We start from the raw sequence: 17764 nt of genomic DNA, 5'->3' as shown, positions 1-17764 counted from the left end.
TCTGGTTTCATAAACTCACCATTTTTCTGTTCAGTCTGGTCATGATGTCTCTGCCGAGTGTTAAAAAGCTCTGCGGAGGAGAAAAGCATCTCATTCACATCTGAATACTTTTATTACTTATATTTATATTAGTGCTGGGCAACGATTAAAATATTTAATCACGATTAATCGCATTGTTATGGCAAAGTTCAGTAATGAATTATAAAGTAGTGTATTGTGCACTTTTATTTTGAAAGTTCTGCTATATGAACAAAAGGGCAATAACATTTGGTTCACGAGATGCAGCATGTTTCATACTTAATGTGAATATAATTCATACTTTGTCGGCATCTTATTCTGAAAACCGGATGTTGGTCTGAAGAAACCGGATGTTGTCTCACGTTAATGTTTCCGCTAACTTTCAAAGTCCTTCGCTCCCGATCTGTGCGTTTGAATGTGTTTAAACCCAACTTTCTGCTCCATAGAGACCAATGTTAAATTTTGCTTCAAAAACATCTTCCACAGAACACGGTACCCCATTTCTAGATCGCCAGTTAAGCCACATTTTTTACACTACAGACACAATTTTTACAGAATCTGTTCTTCAACTCATTCTTCCCCTCAATTATTAATATCGGAGCAATAGGAGCTACGGTTATGGGAGTTTTGATGATTTGTTTGAGAGGTGTTTCCCTGTTTTATCTCCATGAAATGGTGTTTCTGATTAAGCTAATTAGTGATGTTGGTAAACACACAGACACACATGCACTCCTCCCTCTCTCTCTCTCTCTCTCTCTCTCTCTCTCTCTCTCTCTCTCTCTCTCTCTCTCTCTCTCTCTCTCTCTCTCTCTCTCTCTCTCTCTCGCTCTCTCTCTCTGTCTCTCTCTCTCTCTCTCTCTATCTCTCTCTCTCTCGCTCTCTCTCTCGCTCTCTCATACAGTCATTCAGGTTCTTAGAGATCTTTAGAGGACCCCCCCCCCCCACACACACACACACCCCATTTCAAAATAAAAGCCCCACAGAGTGAATTCTAACTGGAATGCTTGTGATAAAGCCTGTCATTTAATAACCTCTGTTTGTGTGTTTCATACTTTCTGATTCTGTCTCCTCCTCCTCTCTCCCCCACCCTTTCAAAATAAAAGCCTCATGGATTCACTGTATTGAAACATTTAGCTCAAAATTTGGCTTTTTTGTTGAAATAATGAATGCTCTTACTAATACTGCGACAACTACTACTTCTGCTGCTAATATTTCTAGTATTACTACTACTGCTACTGCTACCATCAATATTATTACTACCACTACTACTATTACTTATACTACAACTGCTACTACTACTGCTATTCCTGCTACTACCAGTACTAATACTACTGCAGCTATTAGTACGACTGCTACTAGTACTACTACTGCTATTACTGCTACTTCAAATACTTCCATTACGACTACTTCTACTACTACTACTGTTATATTAAATACTACGACCACTACTACAGCTATTACTACTACCACTGATACTTATTCTAATGCTGCTAATACTTCTACAACTAATGATACTTCTACTACAACTACAACTTATATTACAAATATCACTACTGCTACTACTACTACTTATTCTAATGCTACGAATACTTCTACTACAACTACAACTTCTAGTACTACCACTACAAATATCACTACTGCTGACATTTTCTAAGCCACAGAAACCGTTTGAATATCAAAATGTTCAGCTCTTTCAGGAGAGGGGTGATATGACTTTTCATATTTGGAATCTTTAAACATTTTGAATTATTCAGCTTTTTGCAATTTAAAAAAAATTGGATATCTATTTTCAGCAATGTTTTTGCAATTAATTTCAGCATTCCAACGCATTTTCAGCAGGAAATGCATTTTCTAGTTCTTTATGTCTCTACACATGAACGTGCTGAGTCATGACTCACTTCTTCTACGTTGATGCTGGACTTCGCGCTGGTTTCCAGGAACTTGATCCCGTAGTCGATCGCCAGCTGGACATCAAGAGACAAAAGAAGAGTTTTGATCTGCTGTCTTTGTAGCACAAAGGCAGTTAAAGACAAAGCACACTGTCTATAATCCATCGGGCTTAATCATCATAATCATCAGGTTTATTCAGAAAGTTTGCCGCGCTTCTCCTCACACAGCGTTGCCAACACCTGCGCAAAAAAACATCGAAACGTGCGGGAATCGTGTGCAACGACTTTTCTCAGAGATTCGTCCAGCGGTTTTCACAAAAATCCCGAAAAACTGAGAAAAATGTCTCCATTCACTTGAATGGGGTTCTGGCGTGAAGAGAGCTAAAACAACACTTAACTTTGGGCCCATATTGACGAGCCGTACATTAACGTAGAAACATGATTCAAAGTTTCAAACGTAGACAGAACGCTGCACTTTATTGAGCCAAAGGGACATTTTGATAGCTAGCACAGTTTCCATGAAGTCACAGATTAAGTTTCAGGAACATTTTGTATTGCACGGCTGGTTAAGAGCTAGAGCAGTGGTTCTCAAACTGAGGGGCGCGGCCCACTAGAGGGGCGCGGCCCTCTAGAGGGGCGCGGTGGTATTACAGGTGGGGCGCAGGGGGAAATGCTGAATAATTCTTCTTCTTTTTTTTTTTAAGTAATTCATAAATAGATGGCGAAATGCCTGTACTTTCGTGTAAATGTTTACGTTACGCCGTTAACAGGTTACACTTGTGCATGTGCGACAGCCATGATGCTTGGCCAGTCACATGTGTGGCTTCGTGTTCCAAATGAAGAGACATTTGGCAGACGGGATGCATCCGAGACGAACAGCGAGCAGCAAGAAGAACATGTGACGACTATCTTGCTCTGGTTTCACAGTGAACGCGGTCGGACATGAGGAGAGACCAGTCTGTGCTTCATGTCTGAAGCTCTTTTTTGCAGATAGAACTTTATTTGTATTGTTCTAACAAAGTGATTGCACATTTTATTTGTTTTTGTCTGATGGAGAAATCTGGTTTACTTAAAAGTGATTGCAATTTTCTTTATTCTATTATTTGAAAAAGCACAGAGTCACAAAATGTTATTTCAATAAAAATTCAACATGGACCATTTTGTTACAATTTTGTTGGGGCGTCAACATCTCTGGGGCGCGACAGAAAACGTTTGAGAACCACTGACTGTCAGAGCGGAGCAGGAAAGTATTCTGTGATCGCTCCAGCTCCCACAATGTTTACTCTTTATTCACCACTTCGGCCCAAAAGCTTGCAAATGTTGTGCTGGTCGCAGTAAAGCGTCTGTGGAATCCAACGGATTTACACATTTGGCTCAAAGAGCCGCAGAGCGACATGAACTCCAAGCAGCTGCTCCATCAGACTCCACGCTAAATCTCACCACTCAGTCGGGACCAGTTCTGCATTTTGCTCTGCAGCTCACATTATTAACCACAAACATAAAAACACATCAGCGCGTTCGGCAGAGTCATCTTTCTCACGGTGGCACTCAGACTCGAGCCTAAAAACTAATATATAATAATATTAATAACAATAATAAATAAATAACATATTCATATTAATCATTAAATAATATAACATTAATTATAATAATACATGAATGATATACGAATATGATTCACAACAATAAATAAATGACATATTGATATGAACAGTAAGTGGACAGACCTTCTCTCCTCTTTCCTTGGACACTTGTCTCTTGTCGTTCATGTCACATTTGTTCCCCAGAATCATTCTCTCCACGTCTGAAGACGTGTGCTGAGAAACAAACATGGAGGATGTTACGGTCACATGACCTGTTTGTAGTCCAACAGCAGCTGTGGAACTACATTTAGCATGAAGTCTGTTGTTATTCAACACCACCAGGTGGCAGCAGAGTGTCACGTGTGAATGCATCCTGCAGGAAACAGCTCGATCTCTAGCAACTAAACATGAGGTCATGTGACCCGATGAGGTCATGTGATGGGTGTGGGAGGGGGCGTGGCCTACCTCCTCGATGTTCCGTATCCAGTTCCTGATGTTGTCGAAGGACTTCTCGTTGGTGATGTCGTACACCAGCATGATGCCCTGGAGGGGGAGAAAGAGACAGGAAGTGACATCAGCACAGGAAGTGACACGCACACACACACAATTAAAGAAAGTTGAAGAGATCAAACTTCAGTTAATGTGAATGTTGATCAAACATTGTGATGTCATCAGATCAATAAAAGGATCTATTACTTCTGGAGCATTTAAAAATGTTTGAATAGATTATTGTTATCGATAATTAAACAGCCGTGTTTCGTGAAACAATAATATTTTATTTATTACCATAATATTGTTGTTTTTATTGTCTGTTAAACAGATTATTATAAATTCATACTAATAACGTCTAGCGCTGCAACAACGAATCGATAAAATCGATAATAATCGATTATTAAAATAGTTTTCATTATCGATTCGTTGTGTCACGCGATTATTACGCAACTCAATAAGTCGCGGAGATGTTTGAGAAAAAAAGAGGAAAAACAGCGCGAAGTGGAGCTTCTACTGACGACCAACACGTCTGGTTATGAACGGAAGACTTTACTTCCTGAAAGCTGCAGTTTAACAACTGTCACCGTGAACAGACCGACAGATACGTTCGGTTTTCACTTATCGTTGTCGTTGTCGTGTATCATGCTACTTCCTGTCTCTTCACAGTAAAATCACTTCCGTGTTCATGCTCTTCACAATAAAAGTAAACATGCGATCAAACAATTTACAACAGAGGAAAGAGCATCGGACCCGAAACGTTGTTCTGAAACATGGCGGAGGAATCAGGACGACCTCAGTGGTCCACGTGTGGGAGCATTTCACACAGAATACATTAAAAGTGTTCATCGCAAGACGTGCAACAGAGACATGATGGCACGGAGCACCACGTGATGATTCAGTGTGTGCGTGTAGTGCAGAGAACAAGTTCTCACGTTCAAACTGATCCTGTTCAGTTTTCTGACTTGTATTTTTCTTTATTTTTTTATAAATTATTTATTGTTCTGACAGCTCAGGTCCCTTTAAACTAAAATATACATATTGTTGTTCACACGTGTGTGTTTTTTGTGTTCGTCCATTTGTCTTTTAATTATTACTTTAACAGCTCAGGGATGTTCAAGGAGCAACCTGTTTGTGCACTTTCTGAAGATAATAATAATAATAATAATAATAACAATGCATTTCGTTTATAGAGCGCTTTAAAAGGCACTCAAAGACACTTTACATGTTAAAAACAGAAACAATAGAAGCATTTATAATAAGAACAAAATCTACGGCATAACAGTAAGAAAAAATAAATAAATAAACACGAAAAGAAAGAAAGAAAACATACATGACTGACTTTAGAGGTTAAAAGCAGATCAAGATCACTTGTTTTTGATTAAAGGGTTGGAAATTAAGGCTTTTTCTTATTTTATATTTTTAATCCGATTAATCGAAAAAATAATCACCCAATTAATCGATTATTAAAAATAAACGTTAGTTGCAGCCCTAATAACGTCCTTTAAAATCATCTTAAAGTGTCATGTGACCCCGGAGATTCATCACTTCCTGTTTTCAAAGTATTCAGGTCTGATTGACAGGTCCTCTGGCCAATAGCAGAGCATTGAGCAGGAGGGGGGCGGGTCTTACCATAGCTCCTCTGTAATAGGCCGTCGTGATGGTCCTGAACCGCTCCTGACCAGCTGTGTCCCTAAAGGAAGGTGATCAATATTAGTGATCAGGATGTATTGATCCTCTGATAGTCATTGATCAGGATGTATTGATCCTCTGATAGTCATTGATCAGGATGTATTGATCCTCTGATAGTCATTGATCAGGATGTATTGATCCTCTGATAGTCATTGATCAGGATGTATTGATCCTCTGATAGTCATTGATCAGGATGTATTGATCCTCTGATAGTCATTGATCAGGATGTATTGATCAAACTCACCAGATCTGAAGTTTGATTTTCTTTCCGTCCAGTTCGATGGTTCTGATTTTAAAGTCGATTCCTGAAACAGAAGAAACAAGTGAAACGTTCTGATCTCAGGTCTGTATCTCCGCCTTCACACGGTTAGCATGCTAGCATGTTAGCATTCAGGCCAAAGAACACTGAAACAGAAACCGACTTCAGACTCGTGAGCTAACGTCTGTATGTTGAAGAAAAACACTGCTGTTACCACGGCAACCAGAAACAACTGAAGCAGAGCATGCTGGGTAATAAACTTGTCAGCACCAGTTTGATGTCTCCGGTGTTTTTGATCTGATGGAAATATGAAAAGTGAGATTTGTAGATTCACAAAAGAATAAATGAGTTGTCGTGGATCCTGATTGGTTCAGTCTGACCCGGTTAACTCCGCCCGCCTGAGGTGCATTTGTTTCACTGTAAGCTGACAGGAAGTCAAAGATATTTTGAACAAGCGTTCCTTCCTGCCTGAAGAAGCTCCGGATATGGAGAGTGAAAGTGTGACAGCGACCCCCAGCTGGATGTTGGTTTGATTCCCTGAGCTGCTCTACAGGCCTCACTGACCTCCAGTACCATTACATGAACACTGATCCACATTGATCCACATTGATCCACACTGATCCACATTGATCCACACTGATTCACATTGATCAACACTGATCCACATTGATCCACACTGATCCACATTGATCAACACTGATCCACATTGATCAACATTGATCAACATTGATCAACATTGATCCACATTGATCCACATTGATCCACACTGATCCACATTGATCAACACTGATCCACATTGATCAACACTGATCCACATTGATCAACATTGATCCACATTGATCAACATTGATCAACATTGATCCACATTGATCAACATTGATCAACATTGATCAACATTGATCAACATTGATCCACATTGATCCACACTGATCCACACTGATCCACATTGATCAACATTGATCAACATTGATCCACATTGATCCACATTGATCCACACTGATCCACACTGATCCACATTGATCAACATTGATCAACATTGATCAACATTGATCAACATTGATCCACATTGATCCACATTGATCCACACTGATCCACACTGATCCACATTGATCAACATTGATCAACATTGATCCACACTGATCAACACTGATCAACATTGATCAACACTGATCCACATTGATCAACATTGATCCACACTGATCCACATTGATCCACACTGATCCACATTGATCAACACTGATCCACATTGATCCACACTGATCAACACTGATCAACATTGATCCACACTGATCCACACTGATCAACATTGATCCACACTGATCCACATTGATCAACATTGATCAACATTGATCAACATTGATCAACATTGATCCACATTGATCCACATTGATCCACACTGATCCACACTGATCCACATTGATCAACATTGATCAACATTGATCCACACTGATCAACACTGATCAACATTGATCCACACTGATCCACACTGATCCACATTGATCCACACTGATCCACATTGATCAACACTGATCCACATTGATCCACACTGATCCACATTGATCAACACTGATCCACATTGATCAACACTGATCAACATTGATCCACATTGATCAACATTGATCCACATTGATCAACATTGATCCACATTGATCAACATTGATCAACATTGATCAACATTGATCCACATTGATCCACATTGATCCACACTGATCCACATTGATCAACATTGATCAACATTGATCCACATTGATCCACATTGATCCACACTGATCCACACTGATCCACATTGATCAACATTGATCAACATTGATCAACATTGATCAACATTGATCCACATTGATCCACACTGATCCACATTGATCAACATTGATCAACATTGATCCACACTGATCAACACTGATCAACATTGATCCACACTTGTCCTCTTCTTTCTCTTCTCCTGTCCTCTTCTTCTCTTGTCCTCTTCTTTCTCTTGTCCTCTTCTTCTCTTCTTTCTATTCTTCTCTTGTCCTCTTCTTTCTCCTGTCCTCTTCTTCTCTTGTCCTCTTCTTCTCCTCTTCGTCTCTTCTTTCTCTTGTCCTCTTCTTTCTCGTCTTCTCTTGTCCTCTTCTTCTCTTCTTTTTCTTCTTCTCTTGTCCTCTTCTTCGCTTCTTTCTCTTGTCCTCTTCTTCTCTTGTCCTCTTCTTCTCTTCTTTCTCTTGTCTTCTTCTCTTGTCCTCTTCTTCTCTTCTTTCTCTTGTCCTCTTCTTCTCTTGTCCTCTTCTTCTCTTCTTTCTCTTGTCCTCTTCTTCTCTTGTCCTCTTCTTTCTCTTCTTCTCTTGTCCTCTTCTTTCTCCTGTCCTGTTATTCTCTTGTCCTCTTCTTTCTCTTGTCCTCTTCTTCTCTTCTTTCTATTCTTCTCTTGTCCTCTTCTTTCTCCTGTCCTCTTCTTCTCTTGTCCTCTTCTTCTCCTCTTCGTCTCTTCTTTCTCTTGTCCTCTTCTTTCTCGTCTTCTCTTGTCCTCTTCTTCTCTTCTTTTTCTTCTTCTCTTGTCCTCTTCTTCTCTTCTTTCTCTTGTCTTCTTCTCTTGTCCTCTTCTTCTCTTCTTTCTCTTGTCCTCTTCTTCTCTTGTCCTCTTCTTCTCTTCTTTCTCTTGTCCTCTTCTTCTCTTGTCCTCTTCTTTCTCTTCTTCTCTTGTCCTCTTCTTTCTCCTGTCCTGTTATTCTCTTGTCCTCTTCTTTCTCTTCTTCTCCTCTTCTTCTCTTCTTTCTCTTGTCCTCTTCTTTCTCATCTTCTCTTGTCCTCTTCTTTCTCTTCTTCTCTTGTCCTCTTCTTCGCTTCTTTCTCTTGTCTTCTCTTGTCCTCTTCTTCTCTTCTTCTCTTGTCCTCTTCTTCTCTTGTCCTCTTCTTCTCTTGTCCTCTTCTTTCTCTTCTTCTCTTGTCCTCTTCTTTCTCTTCTTCTCTTGTCCTCTTCTTCTCTTGTCCTCTTCTTTCTCTTCTTCTCTTGTCCTCTTCTTCTCTTCTTTCTCTTGTCCTCTTCTTCTCTTGTCCTCTTCTTCTCTTCTTTCTCTTGTCCTCTTCTTCTCTTGTCCTCTTCTTCTCTTGTCCTCTTCTTCTCTTCTTTCTCTTGTCCTCTTCTTCTCCTGTCCTCTTCTTCTCTTGTCCTCTTCTTTCTCTTCTTCTCTTGTCTTCTTCTCTTGTCCTCTTCTTCTCTTCTTTCTCCTGTCCTCTTCTTCTCTTGTCCTCTTCTTTCTCTTCTTCTCTTGTCCTCTTCTTCTTTCTCTTGTCCTCTTCTTCTTCTGTCCTCTTCTTCTCTTGTCCTCTTCTTTCTCTTGTCCTCTTCTTCTCTTCTTTCTCTTGTCCTCTTCTTCTCTTCTTTCTCTTGTCCTCTTCTTCTCTTGTCCTCGTCTTCTCTTGTCCTCTTCTTCTCTTCTTTCTCTTGTCCTCTTCTTCTCTTCTTTCTCTTGTCCTCTTCTTCTCTTGTCCTCGTCTTCTCTTGTCCTCTTCTTCTCTTCTTTCTCTTGTCCTCTTCTTCTCTTTCTGTAATCAGGAAGTGAAACGCTCTCTGCTGGTTGTTACGGAAACGAGCAGCAGAGAAGGTCAATGACCTCCTCCTCTTCCTCCTCTTCACATCACAGTGACGTCTTCAAATGACTTACTGTATATTAATATATGTTATTATATCGTATGATATATGTATATCACTGGATCATTGTGTTCTTTACATTATTATAAATCATCCAGAATAAGTAGTTTCACATCACTGACATTCTTCATTCCACACACACACTCACACACACTCTCACACACACACACTCTCACACACACACACACTCTCACACTCACACACACTCTCACACACACACACACTCTCACACACACACACTCTCACACACACGCACACTCTCACACACACACACACTCTCACACACACACACACTCTCACACACACACACACACACACTCTCACACACACACACACACACTCTCACACGCACACACAGACACACAAACACACACACACACTCCCACACAGACACACACACTCTCACACACAGGCACACACACACACACACTCTCACACACACACACACACTCTCTCACATGCACACACTCTCACACGCACACACAGGCACACACTCTCTCACTCACACGCAAACACACACTCACTCTCACACACACACACACTCTCACACGCACACACACACACTCACTCTCACACACACACTCTCACACACACACACACACTCTCACACATACACACACTCTCACACACACACACACTATCACACGCACACACACTCTCACAAACACAGTCAGAGGTCAGCTGACTCTCGTGGTGACAGAGCGTCCTCTGTCTGTCTAACCACAGCAGCAAAGGATTGTGGGAGCTCGTTTTACATTCATCCAGTTCTAGAGGCTGAAGTGAACTGGGAGGAAACCAGCAGAGACATCTTCATCATCTTCATCTACTATCATTGCTGCTATTGCTACTACAACTACTAGCTACTACTACTATTACTACTGGTACTACTAGCTACTACTACTATTACTACTGGTACTACTAGCTACTACTACTATTACTACTGGTACTACTAGCTACTACTACTATTACTACTACTACTACTAGTTACTACTACTACTATTGCTGCTGTTACTACTACTACTAGTTAGTACTACTACTACTACTATTGCTGCTGTTACTACTGCTATGACTACGAGTTACTAATACTAGTTACTGTCAGGTCCCCCCCCCCCCCCCCCCCCCCCCAATCCTCCACTTCCTGTCTGAACACTTTCACTTTCCCGGTGAACCGTTAGCTCTGTAGCTAATTTTCATCACTAAGACCTGCTAACAGCTTAGCATCTCCGTTACACCGGAAATGACACCGGAAGTGACACCGGTACTCACCGATGGTGGCGATGAAGGTGGTGTTGAACGCGTCCTCGCTGAACCGGAAGAGCAGACAGGTCTTACCGACGCCGCTGTCACCGATCAGCAGCAGCTTGAACAGATAGTCGTACGTCTTCGCCATTTTATTCCCGTCGGTTCGTCCCGGTACTTTAACGGACTCTCCGGACTGCTCTGGTTCTGGTTCTACCGAGGAAAAGGAACCGAGAGGAAGCAGGAAACACTCCCGCTTCAAGCCTACGGGAATACACCGCGACACACATCCGGTACGAGCTTTTCACAATAAAACGCGTACAGAAATACGACTTTTGTCTCGTAACTACTTTCATTTTTACTTCAGTAAAAGTAGTAATACTGCAGAGTAGAAGTACTCTGTTAGCAGTAAAGTCATGATTTAAAATCGTACTCTCAGACTAACAGCCATTATATATGTCTGTACATTATTTATTATTTAAACATTTTTTAAAGTGTTTTTTTATTGATTGTAATTGTTTTTCTTTCTGCACTAAAACATCAAAATAAATTCCTTGAATGTGAAAAACTACTCAGCAATAAACCAAATTCAGAAACTCTAAAATATACTAAAAGTAAATTTATATTATATTATTGTATTATAACTATTAATAGATTCATGTGTTGATGACGAGCTGAAGTTTAATTTACTTTATATACTTCTGGTAGTTTAATCTACAATGCAAGGCAGTCATTCTTCTCTGACATCATAACCAAAAACAAGAACAACACACGCGCCTTATTTGCTACCGTCGACAGGCTAACAAACCCTCCAGTGTCGGTAGCTGCTGAGCTCCAATCCACCGTCATGCAATCAATCTGCCTCCTTTTTTACTGACAAAATTCAGAAAATTAGACAAGCAGTCAGTGCCTCCACACCAACCACAGGATATGTGTTGTCCCGATCTCTGAATAACATCCATTCAAATATCATGACACAATTTCATTCAATCGACCGTAGAAGCCTAGAAGACATTATACAACATCTGAAGTCATCCTCCTGCTGCTTGGATATTCTACCAACACACTTTTTCAAAAATATTTCAAACTGCATGACCACTGATCTCTTACATATTGTAAACACATCCCTTCTCTCAGGTGTCTTCCCACAAGCCCTAAAAACTGCAGTTATTAAACCGCTCCTAAAGAAGGCTAGTTTAGACTCCGCAACGATGAAACATTATAGGCCAATATCAAACCTCCCATTTTTAAGTAAAATAATTGAAAAAGCGGTTTTCCAACAGCTGAACAACTTCTTGGCCGTAAATAACTGCTTTGATGTTTCCCAGTCAGGCTTTCGACAGCACCACAGCACTGAAACTGCTCTTGTTAAGGTTTTCAACGACATCCACTTAAACATAGACAATGGCAGAAGTTCAGTCTTAGTGTTACTGGATCTCAGTGCTGCATTCGACACGGTCGACCATGCCATACTCCTAGAAAGACTAAACATCTGGGTGGGACTCTCTGGCACAGCACTTAACTGGTTTGAATCCTACTTGAAGGGCCGAGAATACTTTGTGTCTGTAGCTGATTACACATCAGAGCTGACTAAAATGACATGTGGTGTTCCCCAAGGTTCAATACTGGGGCCTCTTCTGTTCAACATCTACATGCTTCCACTAGCTCAGATTATGGAAAACAACAAAGTGTGTTATCATAATTATGCAGACGACACACAAATCTACATAACTATGTCACCAGGGGACTATAATCCCATACAAGGGCTGGGTAACTGCATTGAACAAATCAACAACTGGATGTGCCAGAATTCTCTTCAATTAAACAAAGATAAAACAGAAGTAATTGTTTTTGGTACCAAGGACGAACAATTGAAAACCACCGCTCAGCTTCAGTCACTGATGTTAAAACCCACAAACCAAGCCAGAAATCTAGGTGTAGTTATGGATTCAGACCTCAACCTGAACAGCCATATCAAGACAATTACAAAATCAGCCTCCTATCACCTGAAGAATATATCAAGGATTAGAGGACTTATGTCTCAACAGGATTTGGAAAAACTTGTCCACGCATTTATCTTCAGCAGACTGGACTACTGTAACGGTGTGTTTACAGGTCTCTGTAAAAAGTCCGTCAGAAAGCTGCAGCTGATTCAGAACGCTGCAGCTCGAGTCCTCACTAAGACCAGGAGGGTGGACCACATCACTCCAGTTCTGAGGTCTTTGCACTGGCTTCCTGTCCAACAAAGAATTGACTTTAAAATCCTGCTGTTGGTTTACAAAGCACTGAATGGTTTAGGGCCAAAATACATCTCCGATCTGCTGCTACCTTATGAACCATCCCGACCCCTCAGGTCGTCTGGGACCGGTCTACTTTCTGTTCCCAGAGTCAGAACTAAACATGGAGAAGCAGCGTTCAGTTGTTCTGCTCCACATATCTGGAACAAAGTCCCAGAAAGCTGCAGGTCTGCTGAGACCCTCAGCTCATTTAAATCAAGATTGAAGACTTTTCTGTTTGCTGCTGCCTTTAATTGAACCACATTCAATTAATATATTCATCAATTTCCTGCATTTTACTGCTGAATTTTATTTCTGACACTGTTTTTTAATGTTTCAATGAATGTTAATTGTTTTTAAATCTCCTTTTCTTTTGCCTTATGTTTTGATGCTTTACTGGTTTTAAAAGGACTGCACAATATGTCGCCATTTCCTCCGGGACCGAGTTCGTGCAAGGCGTACACTATAAAACGCAGATCGGCAGAGATCTTTTCCAGACGTGGTTTGTGTGCGAGTAATTGCAGAATTGCGGCAGCGTAATGTCTCAGGGAGACATCGATTATTGTTTCAATGTATGTTTTAAATCTCCTTTTCTTTTGCCTTATGTTTTGATGCTTTTAATGGCTTTATGTGAAGCACTTTGAATTACCTTGTTGTTGAAATGTGCTATACAAATAAACTTGCCTTGCAATAAAGCGTCATTTATTAATTAATTAATAATCTGTAAAATAACTAATAACTGTCAGATTAATGCCAGATTAATCAGAACATAGAAACACTCAAGTGAAGTACAAGTACCTCAGATTTAAACTTAAGAACTTCATCAGAATCAGAACCGTTTATTGCCGTGGTATATTGAACATATAAGGAATTTGACATGACGAGAGGTGCATAACATTTACAATCAACAACAATCAACAGTGCTGAGTAGAACCATATTGTACAGAAAGATCTAAAATAAAGTGAAATATAAAATAAAGTGCACAACAGACTGATAACAGGACTGTAAACAAGCGAAATGTTAAAAGTGTCGAGTGTTTAAATGAAGAAACGGAGATGTGCAGGGAGAGACCGGTAGGTTGTGTTGGGGATGACAGAGTCAGTGGGGGTCCTGGTCTCTGTTAATGAGCCCGACTGCCGACGGGAAGAAGCTGTTCATGTGTCGTGAGGTCTTGGTCCTGATGGAGGTCTTGGTCCTGATGGACCTCAGCCTCCTGCCAGATGGAAGGGGCACAAACAGTTCATGTCCAGGGTGAGAGGGGTCAGCTACGATCCTTCATGCTTGCTTCAGGGTTCTTAAAGTGAACAAGTCCTGGAGGGACGGCAGATTGCAGCCGATCACTTCTCAGCAGAGCGGATGATGCGCTGCAGTCTGTCCTTGTCCTTGGCTGTGGCTGCAGCGTATCAGACGGTGATGGAGGAGCAGAGGATGGACTCGATGATGGCTGTGTAGAAATGCACCATCATTGTCTTTGGCAGGTTGAACTTCTTCAGCTGCCTCAGGAAGTACATCCTCTGAGCTTTCCTGGTGATGGAGCTGATGTTCAGCTCCCACTTGAGGTCCTGGGATATGATGGAGCCCACACAGGGGGACCTGGTGGTCTGGGGCTGGTTGATGGAGCTGTGGGGGATGGAGTCAGGGCTGTCCCATTGTCCGTGAAATCTATAGAGCTCGTTCAGCTCGTCTGCCAGGTGGAGGTCGTTCATGGAGTGGGGGGGGGGGGGGGGGGGGGGGGGGTCATTGGCTGAGCGCTGGTGTTGTAGTTTCTCAGAGTACAGTCGTTTAGCGTTCCTCACCGCCTCACTAAACCTGTACTTTGACTCTTTATACAAGTCCTTGTCTCCACTCCTGAAAGCCTGATCTTTCTGCAGCCTTAGCGTTCTGAGTTCTGCTGTGGACCAGGGTTTGTCGTTGTTATAACTCACCCTGGTGCTTGTTGGAACACAGCTGTCCTCACAGAAGCTGATGTATGACGTCACAGCCTCTGTGTACTCATCCAGACTGTTTGTAGCAGTCCTGAAGACATCCCAGTCTGTACAGTCCAAACACACCCGAAGGTCCTCCAGAGCCTCACTGGTCCTCCAGAGCTTCACTGGTCCTCCAGAGCCTCACTGGTCCTCCAGAGCCTCACTGGTCCTCCAGAGCCTCACTGGTCCTCCAGAGCTTCACTGGTCCTCCAGAGCCTCACTGGTCCTCCAGAGCCTCACTGGTCCTCCAGAGCCTCACTGGTCCTCCAGAGCTTCACTGGTCCTCCAGAGCCTCACTGGTCCTCCAGAGCCTCACTGGTCCTCCAGAGCCTCACTGGTCCTCCAGAGCTTCACTGGTCCTCCAGAGCCTCACTGGTCCTCCAGAGCTTCACTGGTCCTCCAGAGCCTCACTGGTCCTCCAGAGCTTCACTGGTCCTCCAGAGCTTCACTGGTCCTCCAGAGCCTCACTGGTCCTCCAGAGCCTCACTGGTCCTCCAGAGCTTCACTGGTCCTCCAGAGCCTCACTGGTCCTCCAGAGCCTCACTGGTCCTCCAGAGCTTCACTGGTCCTCCAGAGCCTCACTGGTCCTCCAGAGCCTCACTGGTCCTCCAGAGCTTCACTGGTCCTCCAGAGCCTCACTGGTCCTCCAGAGCTTCACTGGTCCTCCAGAGCCTCACTGGTCCTCCAGAGCCTCACTGGTCCTCCAGAGCTTCACTGGTCCTCCAGAGCCTCACTGGTCCTCCAGAGCTTCACTGGTCCTCCAGAGCCTCACTGGTCCTCCAGAGCCTCACTGGTCCACTGCTCGAGTTTCCTCACATGTTTACAGCTTGAGTTTCTGCCTGTATGAGGGGATCAGATGGACCATGACGTGGTCAGAGAGCCAGTGCAGCACGAGGGACGGCGTGATGGCCCCGCTGATTGTGGTGTAGCAGTGATCTAATGTTCTCCTCTCTGGTTGAGCATTTAATGAACTGTCTGTATTTGGGGAGTTCGTGGCTGAGGTTTGTTAAAGTCACGAGGACAATAACTGGAGGGTCCGGGAGGTCCGCTCCACACACAGTATCTGTTCGGTGAGTGTCCGCTGTGCATCCTGCACGTTGCTCTGCGGCGGAATGTAAACACCGACCAGAATGAATGAAGAGAACTCACGGGGGATTAGAAGGGTTTACAGTTCACAATGAAGGATTCCAGATCAGGAGCGCAGTGCTGTAGAATCACTGTCACATCGTTACACCAGCCGCTGTTGGAGGAGAAACAGATTCCTCCACCCTGTGCGGTCCGCTCTGAACAGCTGGAAGCCGCCAGCTGGAGCGCAGAGTCCGGTATGGATCCACAGAGCCAGGTCTCAGTGAAGCACAGAACAGAAGATGTAGAAAAGTCTCTGTCTTTCCCACCAGCAGCTGAAGTTCGTCCAGTTTGTTGCACAGTGAGCGGACGTTGGAGAGAAATATGCCCGGCAGCGGTGTACGGAATCCACGTGAGCGGAGACGCACGAGCGCGCCGGCCCGTCTCCGACGACGCTTCAGTGCGTGAGTTACGTGAGACCAGCTTTGACGAGAACGTCCAGTAATTCCACAGAAGTTAAGAGAAAAGTTGGACGTAAGTCCGCTGGAGTTGTTCCCGTGATGTTCATGAGCTCATCTCTGGTGAAAGAGCTCCGGTATCACAGCAGAGAACTGAGAACTAACAACTAACTGAGAACTAACACAACTAACTGAGAACTAACAACTAACTGAGAACTAACACAACTAACTGAGAACTAACAACTAACTGAGAACTAACACAACTAACTGAAAACTAACACAACTAACTGAAAACTAACATAACTAACTGAGAACTAACACAACTAACTGAAAACTAACACAACTAACTGAGAACTAACACAACTAACTGAAAACTAACACAACTAACTGAGAACTAACACAACTAACTGAGAACTAACACAACTAACTGAGAACTAACAACTAACTGAGAACTAACACAACTAACTGAAAACTAACACAACTAACTGAAAACTAACATAACTAACTGAGAACTAACACAACTAACTGAAAACTAACACAACTAACTGAGAACTAACACAACTAAGAACTAACACAACTAACTGAAAACTAACACAACTAACTGAGAACTAACAACTAACTGAGAACTAACACAACTAACTGAGAACGAACACAACTAACTGAGAACTAACAACTAACTGAGAACTAACACAACTAACTGAGAACTAACAACTAACTGAGAACTAACACAACTAACTGAGAACGAACACAACTAACTGAGAACTAACAACTAACTGAGAACTAACACAACTAACTGAGAACGAACACAACTAACTGAGAACGAACACAACTAACTGAGAACGAACACAACTAATTGAGAACTAACACAACTAACTGAGAACTAAGACAACTAACTAAGAACTAACACAACTAACTGAGAACTAACACAACTAACTGAGAACTAACACAACTGAGAACTAACAACTAACTGAGAACGAACACAACTGAGAACTAACACAACTAACTGAGAACTAACACAACTGAGAACTAACACAACTAACTAAGAACTAACACAACTAAGAACTAACACAACTAACTAAGAACTAACAACTAATAACTAACACAACTGAGAACTAACACAACTAACTGAGAACTAACACAACTAAGAACTAACACAACTAACTAAGAACTAACAACTAATAACTAACACAACGAAGAACTAAC

The 17764-nt window shown here is 42.2% G+C and overlaps 1 protein-coding gene across 1 annotated transcript in view; it reads right to left on the bottom strand.

Annotated features, from left to right (window-relative positions):
- rab8b (RAB8B, member RAS oncogene family) overlaps positions 1-11037 on the bottom strand; it is a 12105-nt gene extending 1068 nt beyond the window's left edge. Inside the window, exons 1-7 of the mRNA XM_079289651.1 lie at positions 10822-11037; positions 5916-5976; positions 5612-5672; positions 3956-4033; positions 3635-3724; positions 1917-1982; positions 20-70 (exon numbers count right to left, since the gene is read on the bottom strand). Coding sequence (XP_079145777.1) covers positions 20-70; positions 1917-1982; positions 3635-3724; positions 3956-4033; positions 5612-5672; positions 5916-5976; positions 10822-10945 — 531 coding nt within the window. The 5' untranslated portion in view covers positions 10946-11037. The remainder of the gene's footprint in view (positions 1-19; positions 71-1916; positions 1983-3634; positions 3725-3955; positions 4034-5611; positions 5673-5915; positions 5977-10821) is intronic.
- Positions 11038-17764: the final 6727 nt, after the last annotated feature.

Source organism: Melanostigma gelatinosum, assembly GCF_949748355.1.
Source record: "Melanostigma gelatinosum genome assembly, chromosome: 2".
Taxonomy (NCBI): domain Eukaryota; kingdom Metazoa; phylum Chordata; class Actinopteri; order Perciformes; family Zoarcidae; genus Melanostigma; species Melanostigma gelatinosum.
Note: the sequence above shows the minus strand (reverse complement) of the source record. Positions and strands in the feature narration are given on the sequence as shown.